Source organism: Odontomachus brunneus, unplaced genomic scaffold (genome assembly GCF_010583005.1).
Source record: "Odontomachus brunneus isolate Ranch 3 - 2012 unplaced genomic scaffold, Obru_v1 Obru_scaffold_015, whole genome shotgun sequence".
NCBI classification, from domain to species: Eukaryota; Metazoa; Arthropoda; class Insecta; order Hymenoptera; family Formicidae; genus Odontomachus; species Odontomachus brunneus.
In genome coordinates this window covers 1,514,974-1,533,122 of record NW_022639465.1, presented here as the reverse complement: position 1 = coordinate 1,533,122, position 18,149 = coordinate 1,514,974, and the positions used below count along the sequence as shown (strand labels likewise).

At 41.0% G+C, this 18,149-nt stretch overlaps 1 protein-coding gene across 6 annotated transcripts in view; it reads right to left on the bottom strand.

The window, feature by feature from the left end:
* The window catches only part of LOC116841439 (potassium voltage-gated channel protein Shaker), a 154,862-nt gene extending 137,466 nt beyond the window's left edge, over window positions 1-17,396 (bottom strand). For 2 of the 6 annotated variants that reach the window (XM_032809351.1, XM_032809350.1), the window contains exon 1: window positions 17,110-17,391. In XM_032809351.1, the coding sequence (XP_032665242.1) occupies window positions 17,110-17,282 (173 nt within the window). In that variant the 5' untranslated portion in view covers window positions 17,283-17,391. Of the gene's footprint in view, window positions 1-17,109 lie in introns of all 6 variants that reach the window. The other 4 variants (XR_004377558.1, XM_032809360.1, XM_032809359.1 and 1 more) reach the window with 4 other exon arrangements.
* Between the last annotated feature and the right edge of the window lie 753 nt (window positions 17,397-18,149).

Here is an 18,149-nt window from a genome sequence, read left to right as displayed (position 1 = left end):
GTAGCGTCCCTCGTCCTCTATTTCTTTTAGCTCCGCAAACTCTTTCAAGATTAAAATACGGGAATGAAATTAGGAACACCCTTTCCTAAAATACCGCTGTCATACTTCTTCGCGCGCACGTACGTGCTTGGCACTCGAAATATTTCAAATGCTACACGGAGAAAAAGGTTTGGTTGAATTAACCAAATATCTGGTCGAATATGAACGATCCAGAAATTCCAATTGAAGTAACCCGAATTCTGTTTAAGTTAACAAGATTTTTAGTTGACTTAAACAGAGTTCGGGTTACTTCAATCGGAATTTCTGGATCGTTCATATTCGACCAGATATTTGGTTAATTCAATCAAACCTTTCTTTCCGTGTACTTTGAGAATATCACGTTGAATAATTCAGGCACGAGTGATATGACTCGTCGTCTATTTCGACTTTTGCAAAACTATTTGTCTCGGTCGCGCGCCAACGACAGTTAAAATTGCCGTCTTTTACATTACACTGATTGTTTTTACATATTTGTTTTTACAAGTCGTGATGTTTCTTTACATAAATAGGAAAATGCCCCGCGATCTCATAAGAGCACAAAACGTCAAAGCCGGTCAAATCCCTAATAAAACCACGCGTGTGTTCCTCGCCGCCTCTCTCTCTCTCTCTCTCTCTTTCTCTCTCGATATTGGATTATTTAGCAGCGATGTCCCAGTCGGTTGACATAAAACAACTGCATAGGGTGACCCAGAAAACTTTCGTTTCGAAAACGGCTGACTCTATTTATAGACGAGCGATTTTCGAGAGAAATTAATATGTATTTATCGCGCTGTGTCGCGCCGCCGCCGTCGTAATTTTTGTGGATCTCCCGCGAGCTGAAGGAAGGGCACTACGTGAAATTTGACTTTCATCGGGTTAGCCCGGCCTCGCACACACAAACGCCCAGTGTAGACCAGTGTGGAGCGTAAAAATCCATGAAGCTTCGAGTCAGCGACGAATGCAAGGAGGACACGGAAGGAACAGTCGTGGCATTCCTACGAACATTCCCGACCTGCCGAGCAGGCTTGTAAAACTTAATACTTAAAACACGTACACGACGTATTTTCTGCACGAGACGGACAAGGAACGGAGACGAGGACGGATAATTAGGAATAGCGGAGGACTGTCCGGAATGCTTGAAACTACTGCAGGACGATTCACGGCGATCTTTCACAGAAGACGCACAGTCTCTGGAGAAATTCTTTCGATAATAAGCGCGAAATCGCTCGTCTGTGCACGAGCACGAGGACAAAACGAGTTTGCTCGCGTTGAACGATAGAATGACAGCGGAATACAGTACAGCGGTATTCTATTCTGCTCGATAGGATATACCGCTTCATATCTTTCGGTGTGCGTAGACACGGTCGATAGTCATAGGCACGAGATATCCTACGTGGATAAATCTATGTTCCGGACAGTCTGGCCGAACAGAAAAACAGTCGCGCGAATATCGATGACGTTGTCATAACTCGAGTGAGAAAAAGAACGAGCGCGGGCGAAAGAGAGAGAGAGAGAGAGAGAGAGAGAGAGAGATGAGGAGGAGGAATGTGAGCGACAAGAGTAAAAATATAATTTATTATCCTGCGACAGGTTCCGTCAGGAATACACATTGTGCAAACAGATCGCTGATGCAACGTACAGTGAACGTCTTATCACCCGCATGCATGACTTCATTGCTCAAAATACTATCGGAAGTCTGTTAAAGTTTTATAGAGAGACATAAAACGGCGCGTGAATGAAGTCGTTACTCTTCACAGTATTATGCATTTATAAAACGAGGAGGGAGAACACAAGGAATCCGGAATTGCCGAATTGAAAGCCTTAATTATTCCTGGAATCTAAAAATTTGCAGACCGTGAACTTCTCGGTGAATTTTCAATTATCCCGAGGTTCGAAGGAATTAAAAGCACGCGCCCCCGGCGAGAGCTCTGCGGATCTTGTTAACCGCGCAATTTTTACGCAATTTCCCAGCAGCCAATTTTACCATCATACGATATTACGCGTTTATCACAGCAAAACGCGATAATAAAATCTCAATACCACCCTTATAGAAATATCATACTAAGAATCATTGATAATTACTTATTTTCAGTATTAAAAATACTGGATAATAAGTAATTATCAATGATTCTTAGTATGATATTTCTATAAGGGCAGAACTTAACCCTGGACGTGTTGTTTTAGAGAGTCCTCAAATACAAATATTTAAACTTTCATCACAGAACACATATATGTATATTAAATATATACATAGAGGGCGAGTCACCTGACAGTAGATTCTAAAATATCTTTATTGTTTTTCATATTAGAAAAAAGATGACCATAAAATATTTCACTGACCACAATACTTATCCCTTCCAGCCACAATCTATTCCTTAGATATTTTGTTCTAATATAAAAAAACAACGGAGATATATCAAAATCTAATATTAGGTAACTCACTCTATATATTCTATGATGCAAATTTAAATCTATCTAAAAACCAAAACAATACGAATATTCACGTACCTAACCTTAGACATTCTCATTATTATTTTGACCCTTATATACACTAAGAAAAAATTTACTAAATTTCAAAAAACGTTTGTTTGGATAGTACTGTGTGAAGATATTTGTTTAAATTAAGTAATTATTTTCTAAAATTAAAGAAACAAATTTATATATTTAAAACTTCTCTCTTTATTTAATTTAAGAAAGTAATTATTTCATTTAAACAAATATCTTCACAGTACTATCCAAACAAACGTTTTTTGAAATTTAGTAAATTTTTTTCCCAGTGTAAACACAGTTATTTAATCTTTCAACATAGAATATATGTATAAATTCAATATCCAGTATATCCCAGTCAACATCTATCAAACATTGATTTTACACGTATCTCTTAACATTTCCGTTTAACATTTCAAAGATATTACTGGATAATATGATCCCTTTAAATATTGCAGAAATTTTCTGGAAATCCAAATATCGAATTATTCGTGATGTTGTCGATACAACATTGAAAACTACATATTAGGAAACGTGTTACATGTTACTCGTTGCGTCCTATCAATGATTTTTTGCTTACCAGAATATATTCTATGTCCAGTGTCGTATTTAAGGGCCAAAACGTCAAGAATGTCCAAAGTTAGGACAAGCGTTTGGTACTTTATCCTAAACGCAATCCGCGCTTGGTGAAATCTGATCAAAGTAACGGACACTTTTCGGCCACATTACTGTTGCTACGATTTACGGAAGACACACACAGTCACGAGCGGCGTTGCAACCGCCGCCTATGCAGTCTATTAAACATAGATAGGAGTACCGCATTGCCGTGAATCGGCGCGAGGTAGTGTTAGAGGTTTGCTGCGCGCCATGCCCGGTCTCTCCCTGCACCAGGGGTTCTCCAAGAATCAGCCCCGAGCCGTTTCCACGATTCTTGTTGTTGTACGCCGAGTGGCTTCGCCGCCAAACTTCAATTAAGGAATAGCGCTAATTGGCGTCCGCTGGCTCCGCGTCAGAACCGATCGTTCCGCTCGCATTTTAAACGAGTTAACGAAGATCGGACGAGGGAAATTATAATCGGATTTTGCGACACACGAGCCGTCCATTTCACGCGAAAGCGCGGCCACTCCACCTTCGAAAACGTTGTTGGAATCGACCCGCAACTTCCGGTTACCTACCGCAATCTTATACAAACGTTGCCACGAACGAGCCGGGCTTGGACGATCGTAATCGAAGATTGATACCGGTATAATTCCGCGTTTGGTCGCCGGGCGCACGCGATAAACGATAGTCCTGTACTTGCTCGCGCGAGCAAAACAAACGCGACTCAGGCCCCGTATTGGTAGTTATTATCTGAAACCTGTCTCAAGTGAGACACTCGGGTTTGAGTACCAAATTGAAGTTGTCAATCGCGCGGTTACAGATATAAACGTATCGCAATTCAACTGAAAAGCTTGGACTTAACTCCGAATAAAAGTGCCTGTACCCGACACACGTAAGGCAAGCTCTCAAAATAAAAGACTTCAAGTAACAACTAATTAATACGAGCCCCAACGGGCCCACCGAGTCCCTTCTCGCGCATTCGCAATGCGGGAATTCGGGATTACAGCGGTTTCAGCGCCACAACAACAACAGTCGATATTACGCGAAAAATGACGTCGCGGTTATTTCTTGAGAATCACTGAAGCACGAGCGACCGTGCAGACACTGCACAGACTTTGCATATACAGACACTATACCGGACGCTGTATAGGCGCGCTGCATAGTGATAATAACGAAGCTGTGGCCGCGAGTCGGTGTCGGGTCGCAACCTCGCTCTTGCCCTCGGCCTCGTTCGTTATTCTTAACGTCATCACGGCCGCAGTCGAATCTATGCGTGTCTACCATCCACCCCCGTGTTCACCCCTGCCTGCCTGCCTGCCTGCCTGCGCCCTCGCTTCGCGCGCGCCTCGCACAGCCGGCCAGAGCTGGCGCGCCTCCGCAATTTCACCCTTTCCGTCATCCATTCATCGCGACTTAACATCCGCGATCCATTTCTCGGGCCCTTCGCCTCCTGAGAGAACGGGACGAGAGCGAGCAATTTCGTGCGAGAGAAGATGCGGCGGAACGCGCCACGCCGACCTCGTTTAATTCTGTCGCCTCCAATCGCGAGCTTACTTTTTCCGCATTAGCGATGCGCGAAAACGAGACTCGGTGAAACTACCGCGGTAGATAGCCTGACCGCGAAAATGTTCAATTCGTTCCCTTCGATCGACGAATAATCGAAAACACCGCATACAAGTTTTACAAAATTTGTCCCGGCAGAACATGGAAACACTTGAGAATGTTCAGAAAAGTTCCAAGGCTCGTGATAATAGTCGTTACTTGAAGCTCGCCTCAAGTGAGGTACTCAGATTTCAATTGAATCGGGATTACAGATATAAGTATCACATTCATCATAATTCAACCGAAAGACTTGGATCTGACTCTGAGTAGAAATCTGAATATCTCATCTGAGACAAGTAACGACTATTAATCGGACTATTACAGATCCAAGTATTACATAAATTCCGATCAGATTATACAAACTTGTCCTAAATAAGTGTATAGTATTGCGATACCAATTGGAAGTCCCGTTTTACCCCACCTATAGACAATTTTTTGGAATCCAATTGGGATCTATTCCAATCTTTCAAATAAATAAACTCAAACAAATTCCATTCGCTCTAAGTCCTGATTCTCGGAAATATATTGCATACGATATTTAGTGAAAAGCTATAGTATACGTAAACAGACTATAGTTTTTCATGAAATATCGATAGTATGCGATATATTTTCGAGAATCAGCCCCCGTTCAACGTTTTTTTTAAATTTTCCAGGCTTCTATTTTATCCCTTTCTACTCGCAATGCTGATTGGTTGTCTCATTGCCATATATTACGGTTTACTTCATCGCTTAGATGATACATTCACGATTTTGACGGTTCGTTGTTAAACGAACAATGTTTAAGTATTTACTTTTTTTAAGTATTTACACTTGTAAAATGTGCGTAAATACTAAAAGCATTTCAGATATTTTATTCAATATAAATTTAAAGTACAAATCGAAAAAAACTGAAGAAACATTCTATAGAGAAAATGGGATTTCCCGGTTAAAATTGGACTTTTGTGAAACATTGCACTTCGAATTCAAATTTTTGTAAATTTTCCAATCAAATCCTATCCAACCAGATCATGATTTTTTTGAAAAATCAAAATACCAATTAAAATCCCAGAAAATTTTCTGTGCGAAATATAAAATTTAAAATCCTAATTTAAAATCCCATTCTTATCCTAAACATGTAGTTCTCTGTTTAAAATCGAAATTGAAATACTATTTAAACTCGCATTTATTCCATTCGTCGACTTTTCTTATCAAACGAGACATCCCGTTCTTGTACCAACTATTGTATTCAATAGAACAAAGAATCAAAAAATTTTTTAAACAATTTGAGTATTTTACTGAATAACTAAATGCCAGAATCAATTCTAAATTAAAAATTGAAAAAAGAAAACTGCGGAAACTTTGTGTTTCACTTAGAGAATCACATGTGAAAAATTCTATACTTGTAACCAATAATTATTTCGGACAGTCGAATTGGATACCAATAAGATCTGAAGAAATTTTCTACGCGAGACAAAGGAAGAGACGCAAAGAACCTGGAAAATCATCCGATCGCGCATGTCTCGTCGTCATTGTTCCCCTCGCTCTCGTTCAAGGGAATGTTACACTCCGCGCGAGCGCGATTTACAATTCCTCGCGGCGCGTACTCACGTATGCGTGTCGCGTCTATTTATAGAAATTCTTACACGCACGCGCTATTATACACGCCGGGAAACGCGAGGACATCTCATTTAAATACATCATACAGCCGCGTGTCATGTGCGCGTGCCTATATTGAAATCCATCGTTATTAAATCCAACGCGCGAGAGAACGGACGGCACACACGACGGGCGACGATATTAACGCCCCGTCCGCGCCAAATTCTCGCGCCCACCGTTCCACGCCGTCCCGGGGAAGATCTCGCGCTCAATCTCGACACACGTCCGCGTTTAGGGTTAAACGCGGCAAAAGGAACGCCCGCCAAGGCGTGTGCGAGGAGAGCTAAGCCCGGTGCCAGGAAGCGAATAACGGGCCGCAATCTCGCTCTTTCGCATAGTCCCGAGCGGGTCGCAACAGGTGCTTAGACAAAAGATACGGTCTCTAACCGATGCGGTCGGATTCAGAAAAGCTTCGTCGCGCCCGGTCGACCCTTTCACATCGATGACGGACGTAATGAGAATCCGGCAGCCGCTTCTTCTTACCGGCGCCAACCGAAACGCCGTCGCCGCGCGCTTTCGCAATCCGCGCTCGTCCTCGGCCTCTTCTCCGCCCTCGTCCTGCTCCTGCTGGTCGTCGTCAGCATGAATTATTTCGGCGCGCCGGAAATTGCAGCGAACTCACGTCGCCCCCGAATAAGAACGGATAGAAGTCAGCCGCCGCGGAACGCCGTGTGACAAGCCTTCGCAAACACGTAGATGACTTAAGAAATACGGTTGTTGACAGTGTTGCGGTCTCGGGCGGTCGCTTGAGAAATGCGCCTTTTTGAATTACGTGTATACGCGCAGAAGAGAAAATTTATACGGACGCGACCGTTTGAAGGGCGAGAAGCGTGACGGGTGAAGCAAACACGCGTCGAACGCGGAGGATTTATGGTACTTTTCAAGTACGATTAATAGTCGTAGCAGTGGTTTAATGTGCGCGATATCAGCCGTAATGACTGATGTCGACAATCGTAAATAAAAAGCAAGGTGTTTAAGGTATCAACGACTATGCATCTTATCCCGCGAGCCAATCTGCGCAGACTTTGCGCGCGGAGAGTAATCGCGTTTGCCGAAGTGATTACGTTTACACAAGTGATAAGGCGCGTGAGTAAACGGCCGGTGGTTACGAGAAATGCCGTAATAGTAAAGCTTTCGGATATCAAGATTATGCAAAGCATAACAGTCCGTAAAAATAATATTGCGCGCTCTTTGTTCGCCCGCTCTGAGTCTTAAAATATCTTACTATTATATATGGCCTCAAGAGAAGTTTTTTTTAAATCAAAAAGAAAATATTTTAAACACAATATTCTTAAAAAGTCAAAAGAACTTCTTCTATTTACAGTATAAATCTTGCTTGTCGTATCTTTTGTATTACATATAAGAGGTCATTCTGCTTCAAGTAAACATGTTCTTAATTTAAAAGAAAAAAAAAAGTAAGATTCATATAGTAAATTTTGGATTAATAATGCACTTCATGTAAAAAGAAATACTCTTTCAGTAAAAGTTTTCACTTGCAAGTAAACCTAAGTTACCAAAAGTTACAATCCGATTTATTTTTAATTTGGCACAAATGTAGAAGTACAAAAAATATTTAGGTCATATTTTTTCACTTTGGCTCACTTTGAATTTCATGAGCAGTTTATAGCTTTTTAATATTCTGACTCCTATCATCAAGTGCAACAAAAATGCATAAGAAATAAAATTGAATACAAGATATAAGCATTTTTGGTTTGCTGATTATGAATATGAAGTCAGATGTGTAAAATTATTTGTATAAATAATAAAATGTTTAAACAAAATATGTAAAAAGTTGAAAAAAATGATTTATACAAATAATTTCTCGATTTAGCCGAGATTCGAACCATTTTTAACTAATTTAGCACAGATTTTAAAATAGATTCAGTTGAAATCTCGGCTAAAAATATTTAGAATGATTCGCGTCTCAGCCGATTTTGTTAAAATTTTAATTAAAATTGCCAGATTTCAGTTTGACCGAGATTTGGACCATTTTTTACTAATTTAGTAAGAATTTAAAATATTTCAATTGGGATCTCGGCTAAAGAAATTTAGAATGGTTCGTGTCTCAGCTATGCCGATTTTGTTAAAATTATTTAACTATATCTTGTATTCAATTTTATTTTTTATGCATTTTTGTTGTACTTGTTGATAGGAGTGAGAATATTAAAAAGCTATAAACTGCCCGTAGCCAAAATGGGCCAAAATGAAAAAATATGATCTAAATATTTTGTGTACTTCTACATTTGTGCCAAATTAGAAAGAAATCGGAGTATATATTTTAAGTAGGTTTATTTATTAAAATATAGAATTACTGGAAATGACACCTTGCGACTAGAATTTCTTTTTAAATATATAGACATGCATACACACGTGCATACTATATATGTGTTACACAATAGTTACTACCCGAGATCAGATTTCTTTTAATTTGTTTATTTATACATTGTAATTAATTTTTCTTATTGATTATGTAATAGAATACTTTGCGCGCCAACAGTATTCCGGCTCTCACTGGCTATTATTTTATTAATTGTTTTATCAAAAGTTATTCCTACATTGGCAGTAAAAATAGCGAGCAATTCTAGCTGCAGCGTTGGAAATACATCGCAACGAAAAAAATTTAATTTGATTAACCAAATATCTGATAAAATATAAACCAGAATCCGACTGATATTATTAGAATTCTATTCAATAAGATTCTAGTTAAGTAAACAAAGTTTATAATTAATTAGAACTTGCAACTGTTTCAAGCAAGTTTTAAATTGATCAGAATTCTAGTAACATAAATCGGAATTCTAGTTCGTTAATATTTTACCAGATATTTGATTAATCCAATTAAATTTGTTTCCCGTGCAGTATGGGACATTTTTTATTTTTCTGATATTTTTTTGTGCACGTATACTTATACACACTATCAGGTTACAAAATATATCTGATGAAACAATTCGTTTGTTGCTGCCATATATAAATTTCGAGTTTAGTTTGTCAGTATGAATATATCCCGGTTACGCAATACACGTTTTGTAAATTATACTATTAGTATGGTGTATTATTCATAAAAAATTGTCTGTGGGTAAAGAGGAAAGAGTGCGATGAATATCTCGTTTGAATGAGACGACTTTGTGAAAAAAGAGATGTATTTCCGAGATATCCTTTGTTATGCTTTCCTATCTGTCGCGTGTCCCGATCATTTAATATCTCGATTCGTGCACGTATACTATGTTCAGGCGTATTTATTAGTTTACTCGTGTCGCAGCGACAATATTGATCGCTACAATAGAACGATTAATAGTAACGAAACGCGCGAGCCACTCGCTCACTCCGTGCTATTCTTAATCGCGTATCAATTGAGTGTCCCACTTATGGTTTTATTCTGGCCACACATTTATGTGCTTCAAGCGGATATCTCGTCATATTTTGTTGTTTCGCCGACGTAAAAAAGCACCGTACAAACGCGACGGCTGCGCCTGGCCGAGTTTTTGGCCCCGAAATTTGTCCAGGAATTCCTTCCGAACCACCCAGTGTGTGTACGGAGCGATTCACCTAAGCGAGCGCTTCGGGGAATTCGCGCGAAAAATGCTGAGAGCTGGAAGGAAGACAAATTTTCCCATAAGGGATTTCCGTACGAGCGACGAATCTCGAGACGTCGCGACGACGAGCGATATTCCTCTCAATGAAATCGAGCGAGATTTATTTATCGCGCAGGAATAAGAATCCTGGCTGTATCACCGAGAAAGAGAGAGAGAGAGAGAGAGAGAGATGCCTTGACTGGTATAAGTTCCACGGGATTATTTAATACGACAGAATACCCGGTCTGTCTCGCAAATTCGATTAAACGCGTGCTCGCGCATGACGATTCAAGAGTGCATCCTTACACTCTGCGGATACGCGGGTATCAGCTTGCAGCTAAGTCTGCAGAGTCTTCGCTCCGGTGAATACTCGGATTCAATGATTTATAACGTGGGACTCGTCGAGATGTTTGATAAGCGCAAATCGATCGCACGTTCATCGAGGAGCCCGGCGATTCGAGGGAGATACCCGCCGCTGTTGGCGGCGCAATCGCCTTTATACCAGCGACATAATATTTCAGCATCCCCCCGTCGCGGTTCCCGACCATCCGATTCACTCGGTTTCCATTAATTTCGCGAATATCATTATCGCCGATCGCGCGGCGAAATGAATGGCCGCCGAAGCGAGGCGAAGTTTGCAACAACAAGTGAGCGAGCGCGGAACCAGTTTGCCGGGAAAATAATAGACAACGCCGGGGCGCACTCGAGCCGCGCGGGCTGCCGGCGCAAACGCGCGGATTTTCACCAAGTTCTAATGAGAGACAAATGCGGAACGGTAGACACACACACTTCAAATTTCACCGGTCGATGTGTAAACGCAATTTTCCGCTACGAGACAGCACAAATTCATCAGCCGCCGGACGGCTTTAGACGCATTAATCTTCAACCCTTCGAGTGCTTTCTGATGTGATTCTGATAAAAGTGTTGGAAAAGTTTTCGTGAAAATGAAGAATTAAACAATAGTGGTGCGATCAACACTGTGAAACCTACTGACATATAACAACTTATTTCGGCTACCTGAGTTTTAACTCTGTATTATAAAAACTTAATCTAACTTAACCCATAATGAGAATAAAAATGGTTCAAAGATTAAGAGAATAAGGTGTAAATTTTTAACATTTTTATTTTCTTGAATTTTATGGATACAAAATAACAATATATTACCCAAAAATATGCATCGTCTTACAGTTATTATGAACAATGACCGCCATGGTTATATGTCATAAGACTATTTGTACGTCGAGTTTGTATATCGAGAAACATTCGTTCATCTCACCTACAATTAGACAAGGGAAGCCTCTTACTCTCTATTGCCTTCTCTTACTAATACCGACTGCATTCCTTTTATAGCAATGCATAGTCTATTATATACGTCTGATGGTATCCAGAGTTCCTCAAGTAAAACATCGCGTGATGATTCCTGATTAGATCGGATCGTCATTAATAGAGAAGAAGCGAATAGGAGTGAGGAACTGTTTAACTCTAAGACTGAAATGACGAAACGCTGCAGTTTCTTACTCGCTCACCTCTCCCCTATAAATGGCGGATGGTGTCCTAACTTTTACTTGAAAAACTCTAATCGTATCTATTCCCTGCGACAGCGCACGTTGCACTTAGAAGCACATGTAGTTTGCGAGTGAATGTCAAGTCATCGCGTTCTTTCGTCTTCATTACAAACTAGAAAAAATCCACCGGTTCTGTTCCGTTAAAGTACCGCAATATTAGAGTAGACTTGACTTTATGCCGCTCGCAAATTTGAAAATTCATGGCGGTCATTGTTCATAATAACAACTGTAAGACGATGCATATTTTTGGGTAATATATTGTTATTTTGTACCCATAAAATTCAAGAAAATAAAAGTGTTAAAAATTTACACCTTATTCTCTTAATCTTTGAACCATTTTTATTCTCATTATGGGTTAAGTTAGATTAAGTTTTTATAATACAGAGTTAAAACTCAGGTAGCCGAAATAAGTTGTTAATTCAGCAAACATACTTTGCTATAAGAGCAAATTTGCTTTGCTAATGTAGCAAAACCGCTTTGATAACGGAACAAAAACTAATTTGTTCTTGCAGTAAAGTAATTTGTATATTCAATAAAATTATATTCAACTAATAGTAATTAGTACTCTTAACAAATCTTTTTGTTATTCATAGCAAATAACTAATAGATTTTTCTACAACATAATACTTGCTGTGTCATCAAATTATTTATCTCCGTGTAAAAGTGGCATTTTTATCTCAAACATAAGTTTTATCTCAAATATAGGTTCTCTGTCTAGAATTTAAATAGAAATATTACGGTTCGCCATTCTTTTCCAGTTGGCAACGTTAGAATAATTTTATGATATCAAACATGAAATTTTATTTTTACACCAACTATTGTATTAAATAAAATAAAAGTATGTTCAAAAGAATAAAAAATAAAAAAATGAAGTGCTTTTACAATATATTAAATATTCTACTGAATAATAAAATTACCTGAAAAATCAACATGTTTCATTCAATTCTAATATAAAACAGGAGAGAATATTGGGAAAACTTTCAGTTTCCCTTCCTAGAATTGCATATTAGAAACATTATACTCCTACATACAGAAAAATACATATCGCATTCAAATAAATATTATTTGTTTCACCATTAAGAACATTCAAAATGAAAGCAAAATTAAATTTGATTTCCTTCTTGTTAGTAGTAGTTATAAACTTTTTTTTGGCAAAATTCAATCTTTATTTGAAAACAAACAAAAAGAGATTTTATCGAAGTATTCTCCGTTATTAATAATTAATCTTCTGTTATTAATAAATAACAGAAGGTTATTAATAAATAACCTTCTGTCACTTTTTGGGTAGCTTGCTAATTTTCAGATAATAAAAGCTCACCAACTTCGAAGTGATAAAATCACCAATGCTTTTTCTCTTCTTCTTTTGAAGTACGTATTCGTCAAGTGATGCTGCATCGCCTAGAATAGGTGGTAATCGGAAAGAGTAAAGGGTCATATCTGGCGAATACGCCGTGTGCGGCAGAAGTTCCCAGTCCAACGCGAAGACAATCTACTTGATCGCCTCAGCAGCATGTGGCTGTGCATTGTCATGCAGCAGGATGACTTTGCGGCTTCCTTCCAATAAATAGCCTCCTTTCCTCCAATGCAGCGCACAAATTGATGAGTTGTTGTTGGTAGCGGTTCGTCCTGATCGTTTCATCCAGTTTCAGTATAATAGACCTCATAATAGATCTCATAACGGAACTCATAATAGAACGAAACTTTTTAATTCCATCAGAGTAAAACCTTTTTAATGGTCTTTTTGTTAGACATTAAGCTTTGCAGCGAATGTGTCCTCAGTTAGTCAAGATTTATCCAAGAGCTTTTACGTTTGGGATTGTCGTATAGATCCATTTTTACCACCTGTGATGATTTGGTGTAAAACATTCTTTTGCTTGAACTAGTTTAGCAAAAACGATGTAGTGTTGTTAGCAACTTGAATCTCTTCAGTCAATTACTGCGGCACTTACTTTTCTTCTTTCCAAATCTTTCCTATTTGATGCAAACGATTGGAAGTGTGTTTTTGGCTGAGTTCCAGCTGTTTCGCAAGTTCTTTTTGAACTTGTGTTTTAATTCGATAATGCCTGCAGCTTGTCCGGCTCAAACTTGATTATTCGTTTAGAACGTGGTTAGTTTTTTAAATCAAAATCTCCGTCGCAAAATGTTTTATATCAATTTCTACACGTTGCGTGACTTACAGCATTATCGCTATATAAAGTATAAATCATTTCGGCCGCATTCGGCAGCATTTTATCTGAAGATAAAATGCATGGATTGAATATCGAATATGCTCTTTAGACATAATCATCATGAATAATACTGACTTTTAAGGTTGTATCGCTGAGGTTATATCACGCGCTTCTGCAAGTCTCTTAGAACACGATTCCGTTAGAGTGCTGTTGGATCTCCGTGTCGAAGATTGAAGATTTGGAGATGTATGGCACATGTAAGTGTAAACGACCGAATACGAGACGCTTTCGCGATACCATGACGCACCGATTACGCCTCGCGCGCGATAAGGGGAGAAAAGAGAAAAGAGCAGAAAGGGAGCGCGAGCATTCTTTTGCTTTCTCGCAAGAGAAAAACGCGTATCAGAGTCTATCCACGTACACGGTTTAGTCGCCAAAAGCACTGTGGAGACGGAGTTTACGCTTCTCGTTTCCGCGTGCTACTCGACCGTTGTGCTATCGCGCAATTAAAGCGGGATCAATTTCAACACACTTGAGTTGAACACTCGAGACAAAGGGCGCCTTCAAAATAGCTCTTCGTCTGTATGAAATTTGTCTTGCGCGTTACGTATACAAGATAAATCATTGTATATCCACGTTCCTTTTGCGATCCAGTTTTGCTGAATCTATTATGTATTTTTTGAAACATTTCGCCTTTTCCGCTGCACGCCGCGAAACTGTAAACATATTTACATCGTCGCGCGAATAGACGACAGTGTTCGCAAACAAACGAAAATGTTTGCACAGTATCCCAAACCGATCCTGTTCTCGCCATCTTATTCTCGCTTTTGCAGTAGTCGAGCTGCGCCTAAAACGCGGCGGGTATGTGTTCTCGAGAATCTCCGGGCAAAAGAGCATTCCTCAACGTCCCTCCGCCGTCGCTGAAATTCTACACGGAAAATAAAATCGCTCAGAGGAATCGCTCACCTGCCCGAAGGATCTAACATTCGTCAGCATCGAGAGCGACTTTCTAAAGAAATCGACCCTCGTTTCTCTACCGTTCACTCAGCCGGAAATTAAATAACACGATAACCCTGTCGTCGTATTTTTCACGATATAATCTAAGGAAAGACAAGAGGGAGTTCGAGAGAAACAGAGAAAAAGAGAGAGAGAGATTTAAGATAAAAGTATAAATTTGTACCTCCACAAACTGAGGAATTCATATAAAATCAAGATTATATTCACTGAAAATTTTGTGAAATTATGTAAAAGTTCATAAAATAAAAAATTCATGAAATCAACTAAAATTATCTTGCACACATTATCATATTTACTATTAAATAGTTGTGAAATTTCACACGAAGAAAGAAGTTTATTAACATAAAATTTGGTTATAATAAATAAGTTTAGTTATAACTAACGTGTTTCAATTGAAGGAGACGGAATTTCTGGTTCTTAAAATTAACTTTAGGACAAAAGAATCACAGAAATTCTGTGTTCTTCAACTAAAACGGTTCGTCTATTGAAACAAAACTTCACATAATAATATAATCAGGTTAATTAATACGATCAAATTCTTTCCCCGCGTGTGTGTATCTAATATAACTATATTTGACACAATACAGACCGGTTATGTTATGTTTCAAGCGTAATCAGACGTCTTATCAAGCCTCTTATCAACGAGAAGGCGTGACAAAAGATGCTTTCCAGTGGCGGCCCACGCGTCTACTTCGGTCGTAACAATTTGAAGTTTACGCGAATTCAAGAGACAGAATTGGCCGCGCGTTGACTAACGAGTCTACTTGAAGAGAGTGGCGACGAAGGATGTGGGCGGTAAGACTCACGGATCGCGAAGATAGATGTATGAATGTGAGATGGTGACGGCTGCCTGGAACAACGACTGCCCTTGTCACACCTGCTCGTTTCGCCGCGTTGATGTCGCCTCGCGAAAATCGACAATAGGACAACAGTTGTGCGAGACTCCGCGCAGCGTAAAACTCACAGAATTGTGAAAGACGCGGGGATTAAAACATTGAGGCGCCCACTGACGTACGCTCGAAAGTCGCGAACGACCAAGTGGACCGCGTATGATACGCCACTATGACAAATCATCCCTCTCAACGGAACGTGGAGGCACTCGGGGTGAAATTTGTACGGCGATCAAGTGCCCCGATCGAGGATGACGGAAGACCAACGTGAAGGAGCCATATCCACGACTACGCGGGGGCGATGCTCTCTTCTTTCACGGCGATGCGGCCGTGTTTGCTCTCGTTGGCCCTTCAGCGGACAAATCGAACCCATCGAGTTTCAATCATCCTGTGCTCGCTTTGTCACTCGGACGAGTGTCACCGATAACTTTCAGCGGCGAACCCTCCTCCCTACATTTTCCGCGCCGTCGCGCGTAATTTCAATGCTTTTTGCAACAAGACGCGACATCCCGTAACATTATCCGCGCTGAAACTCTGCCCACTCGGGCACAGTGATTTCCGCATTAAAATCCAGTGAGGCCCCTTATGCGCGTAACTTTGTAATGAGAATTCAATTACAGAGAAGAGAAAATAAAAAGAAATTAGTGGAAAATGTGTGTGCACGTGGAGAGAATTTGAAGAGATATAAACGTCTTCATTAGCCGAAGAAATACTAACAGTCTCTTACCCGAATAGGACATAATGCATATAATGTAGAAGATTTTTCAGAAAAGTATGGAAAATTTAGAAAGCAAAGAATAAAACTGTACGCAAAAGATATACGTTTGCAAAGAACCACGTAAAATGTTGAGTTATTTACTAAAGAAGATCGGGGAACAGCGCGACCTTGCGCGATGCGGTGCAAGGCGTGACGGTAAGTACGATTCCCATTGTATGCTTGTGCAGAGTGTGTTGCCTCAAAAAATACAAGTCACTATGGCAAGTTTTGCCTACATGTTTTGCTGGCAAGCGCTCGATTATAGACTCAGCATAACCTTAATAATATACTCGTTTGCAAAACGGTTTACACTTATTTGTGTCATTAAAAGATGTAAAAGAATGTATGTAAAGCGTTTTGAAATCGATTATACGTGCCAAGTACGTGTTGAGTCTGTGTTTGAGTGCGAGCACCTGACAACGAAGCGAGTAGGCAACTCGTTGTATTGATCTGCATATTGATGCCTCTCAAAAAGTCCTCTAAAGTTAGTTTGTAAATAACCACGTAGATTTTTGAGTTATTAATTAAAGAAAATTGGCGAATGAATTGATCATTTTTTTTTACAAAATGATAGAGTCTCTGTTCAGTTTGACCTACTTGCGAGAACATTGTCGTGTCTTGTGTCAGACACACCATATGTATATTTGAACTTTATAAACTATTCGTGTATCGCCGTCACATACAAATTTTGGCTTCAGCAGTAGTATATCCCAGCCGCGCGATACAAGTCTTGTAAATGACACTATCAGTACGCTACATCGTTAGTTTTCCGCGTGATACGAAAAGGAGGATCACACTTACTGATTGAGCGTCCGGTCGTTGCTGCCGGTGGTCGCTGAACCCTGCACCCCAGAAGCGGCAGCGGCGGCGGTGGACCCCGAATCGTGATGTCGGCGTTCCTTGTGGACGATGCCCATGAGCTTCATCCACGGGTTGTTGGCCGCATGGGTGCCCATGCCGCCGCTCTGCCACATTGCGCTCGCCAGCCTCGCTTCTTATGCAGGAGCCCGACACGGGCTCCGACTTGTGTTGGAACCTGGCCGGTCCTCTACTCGGACTGACGTCCTCCTCCTTCGTCTCCTCCTCCTCCTCCTTCGCTTCGTCCTGGCCCGTCGGATCGGCCTCTTCCGACGGGAGCTGCTCGCTCTTCGCGCTTCGTCCGTTCCGCGCGACGAGCTCGACGGTGCGTCCTCGGTCCTCTTCGGGACTCGTCTCAAGGGCGTAACGGGCGGGCCCGAACGGGACACGCGGCTCAGTGCCACGATCCTTCGGGACTCTCCCGAGCTGAGTCACAGAGGGGACCTCTACGTCCTCGCGGGGGCCCGCACGGCGCAGCTGCAGCTGCACTGGCCCTGGGTAGGTGCGAGGTGCCCTGCGCGGCCCCGTAGGCTCCCTAGCCCGGCCCCCGAGCACCTCCACCATCTAATCCTTCGTTTCGTCACAAGGCTTTGCCGGCCCCGTACCCCCCGCCCGTGCACCGCCACCCTTCGTTGCACCTGCACCTGCGTTCTCCTATTCCCTCCGACGGCCGATCTCTCGCAGCGACGCCCCCGAGACGTCGCCGTCGTCTTCGGAGCTGCTCCACACGCTGGCTCTGACGGCGGCTCTTTTTTCTTCTTCCTGGCGGATGTCGAACTATCGCCGGCTGGACGGAGGAGACGGGGTGAACTTAATGTCGACGGCGGTGATGCAGGAACTTTGCGCGGGCGGGAATTAAATTCTTCCGCGAGTTCCTCCGCGCGCCGAGATATGGATGGGATTGGTTCTCTTTTGGAACGGATCCTTATTGGATCTCTCTCTCTCTCTCTCTCTCTCTCTCTCTCTCTCTCTCTCTCTCTCTC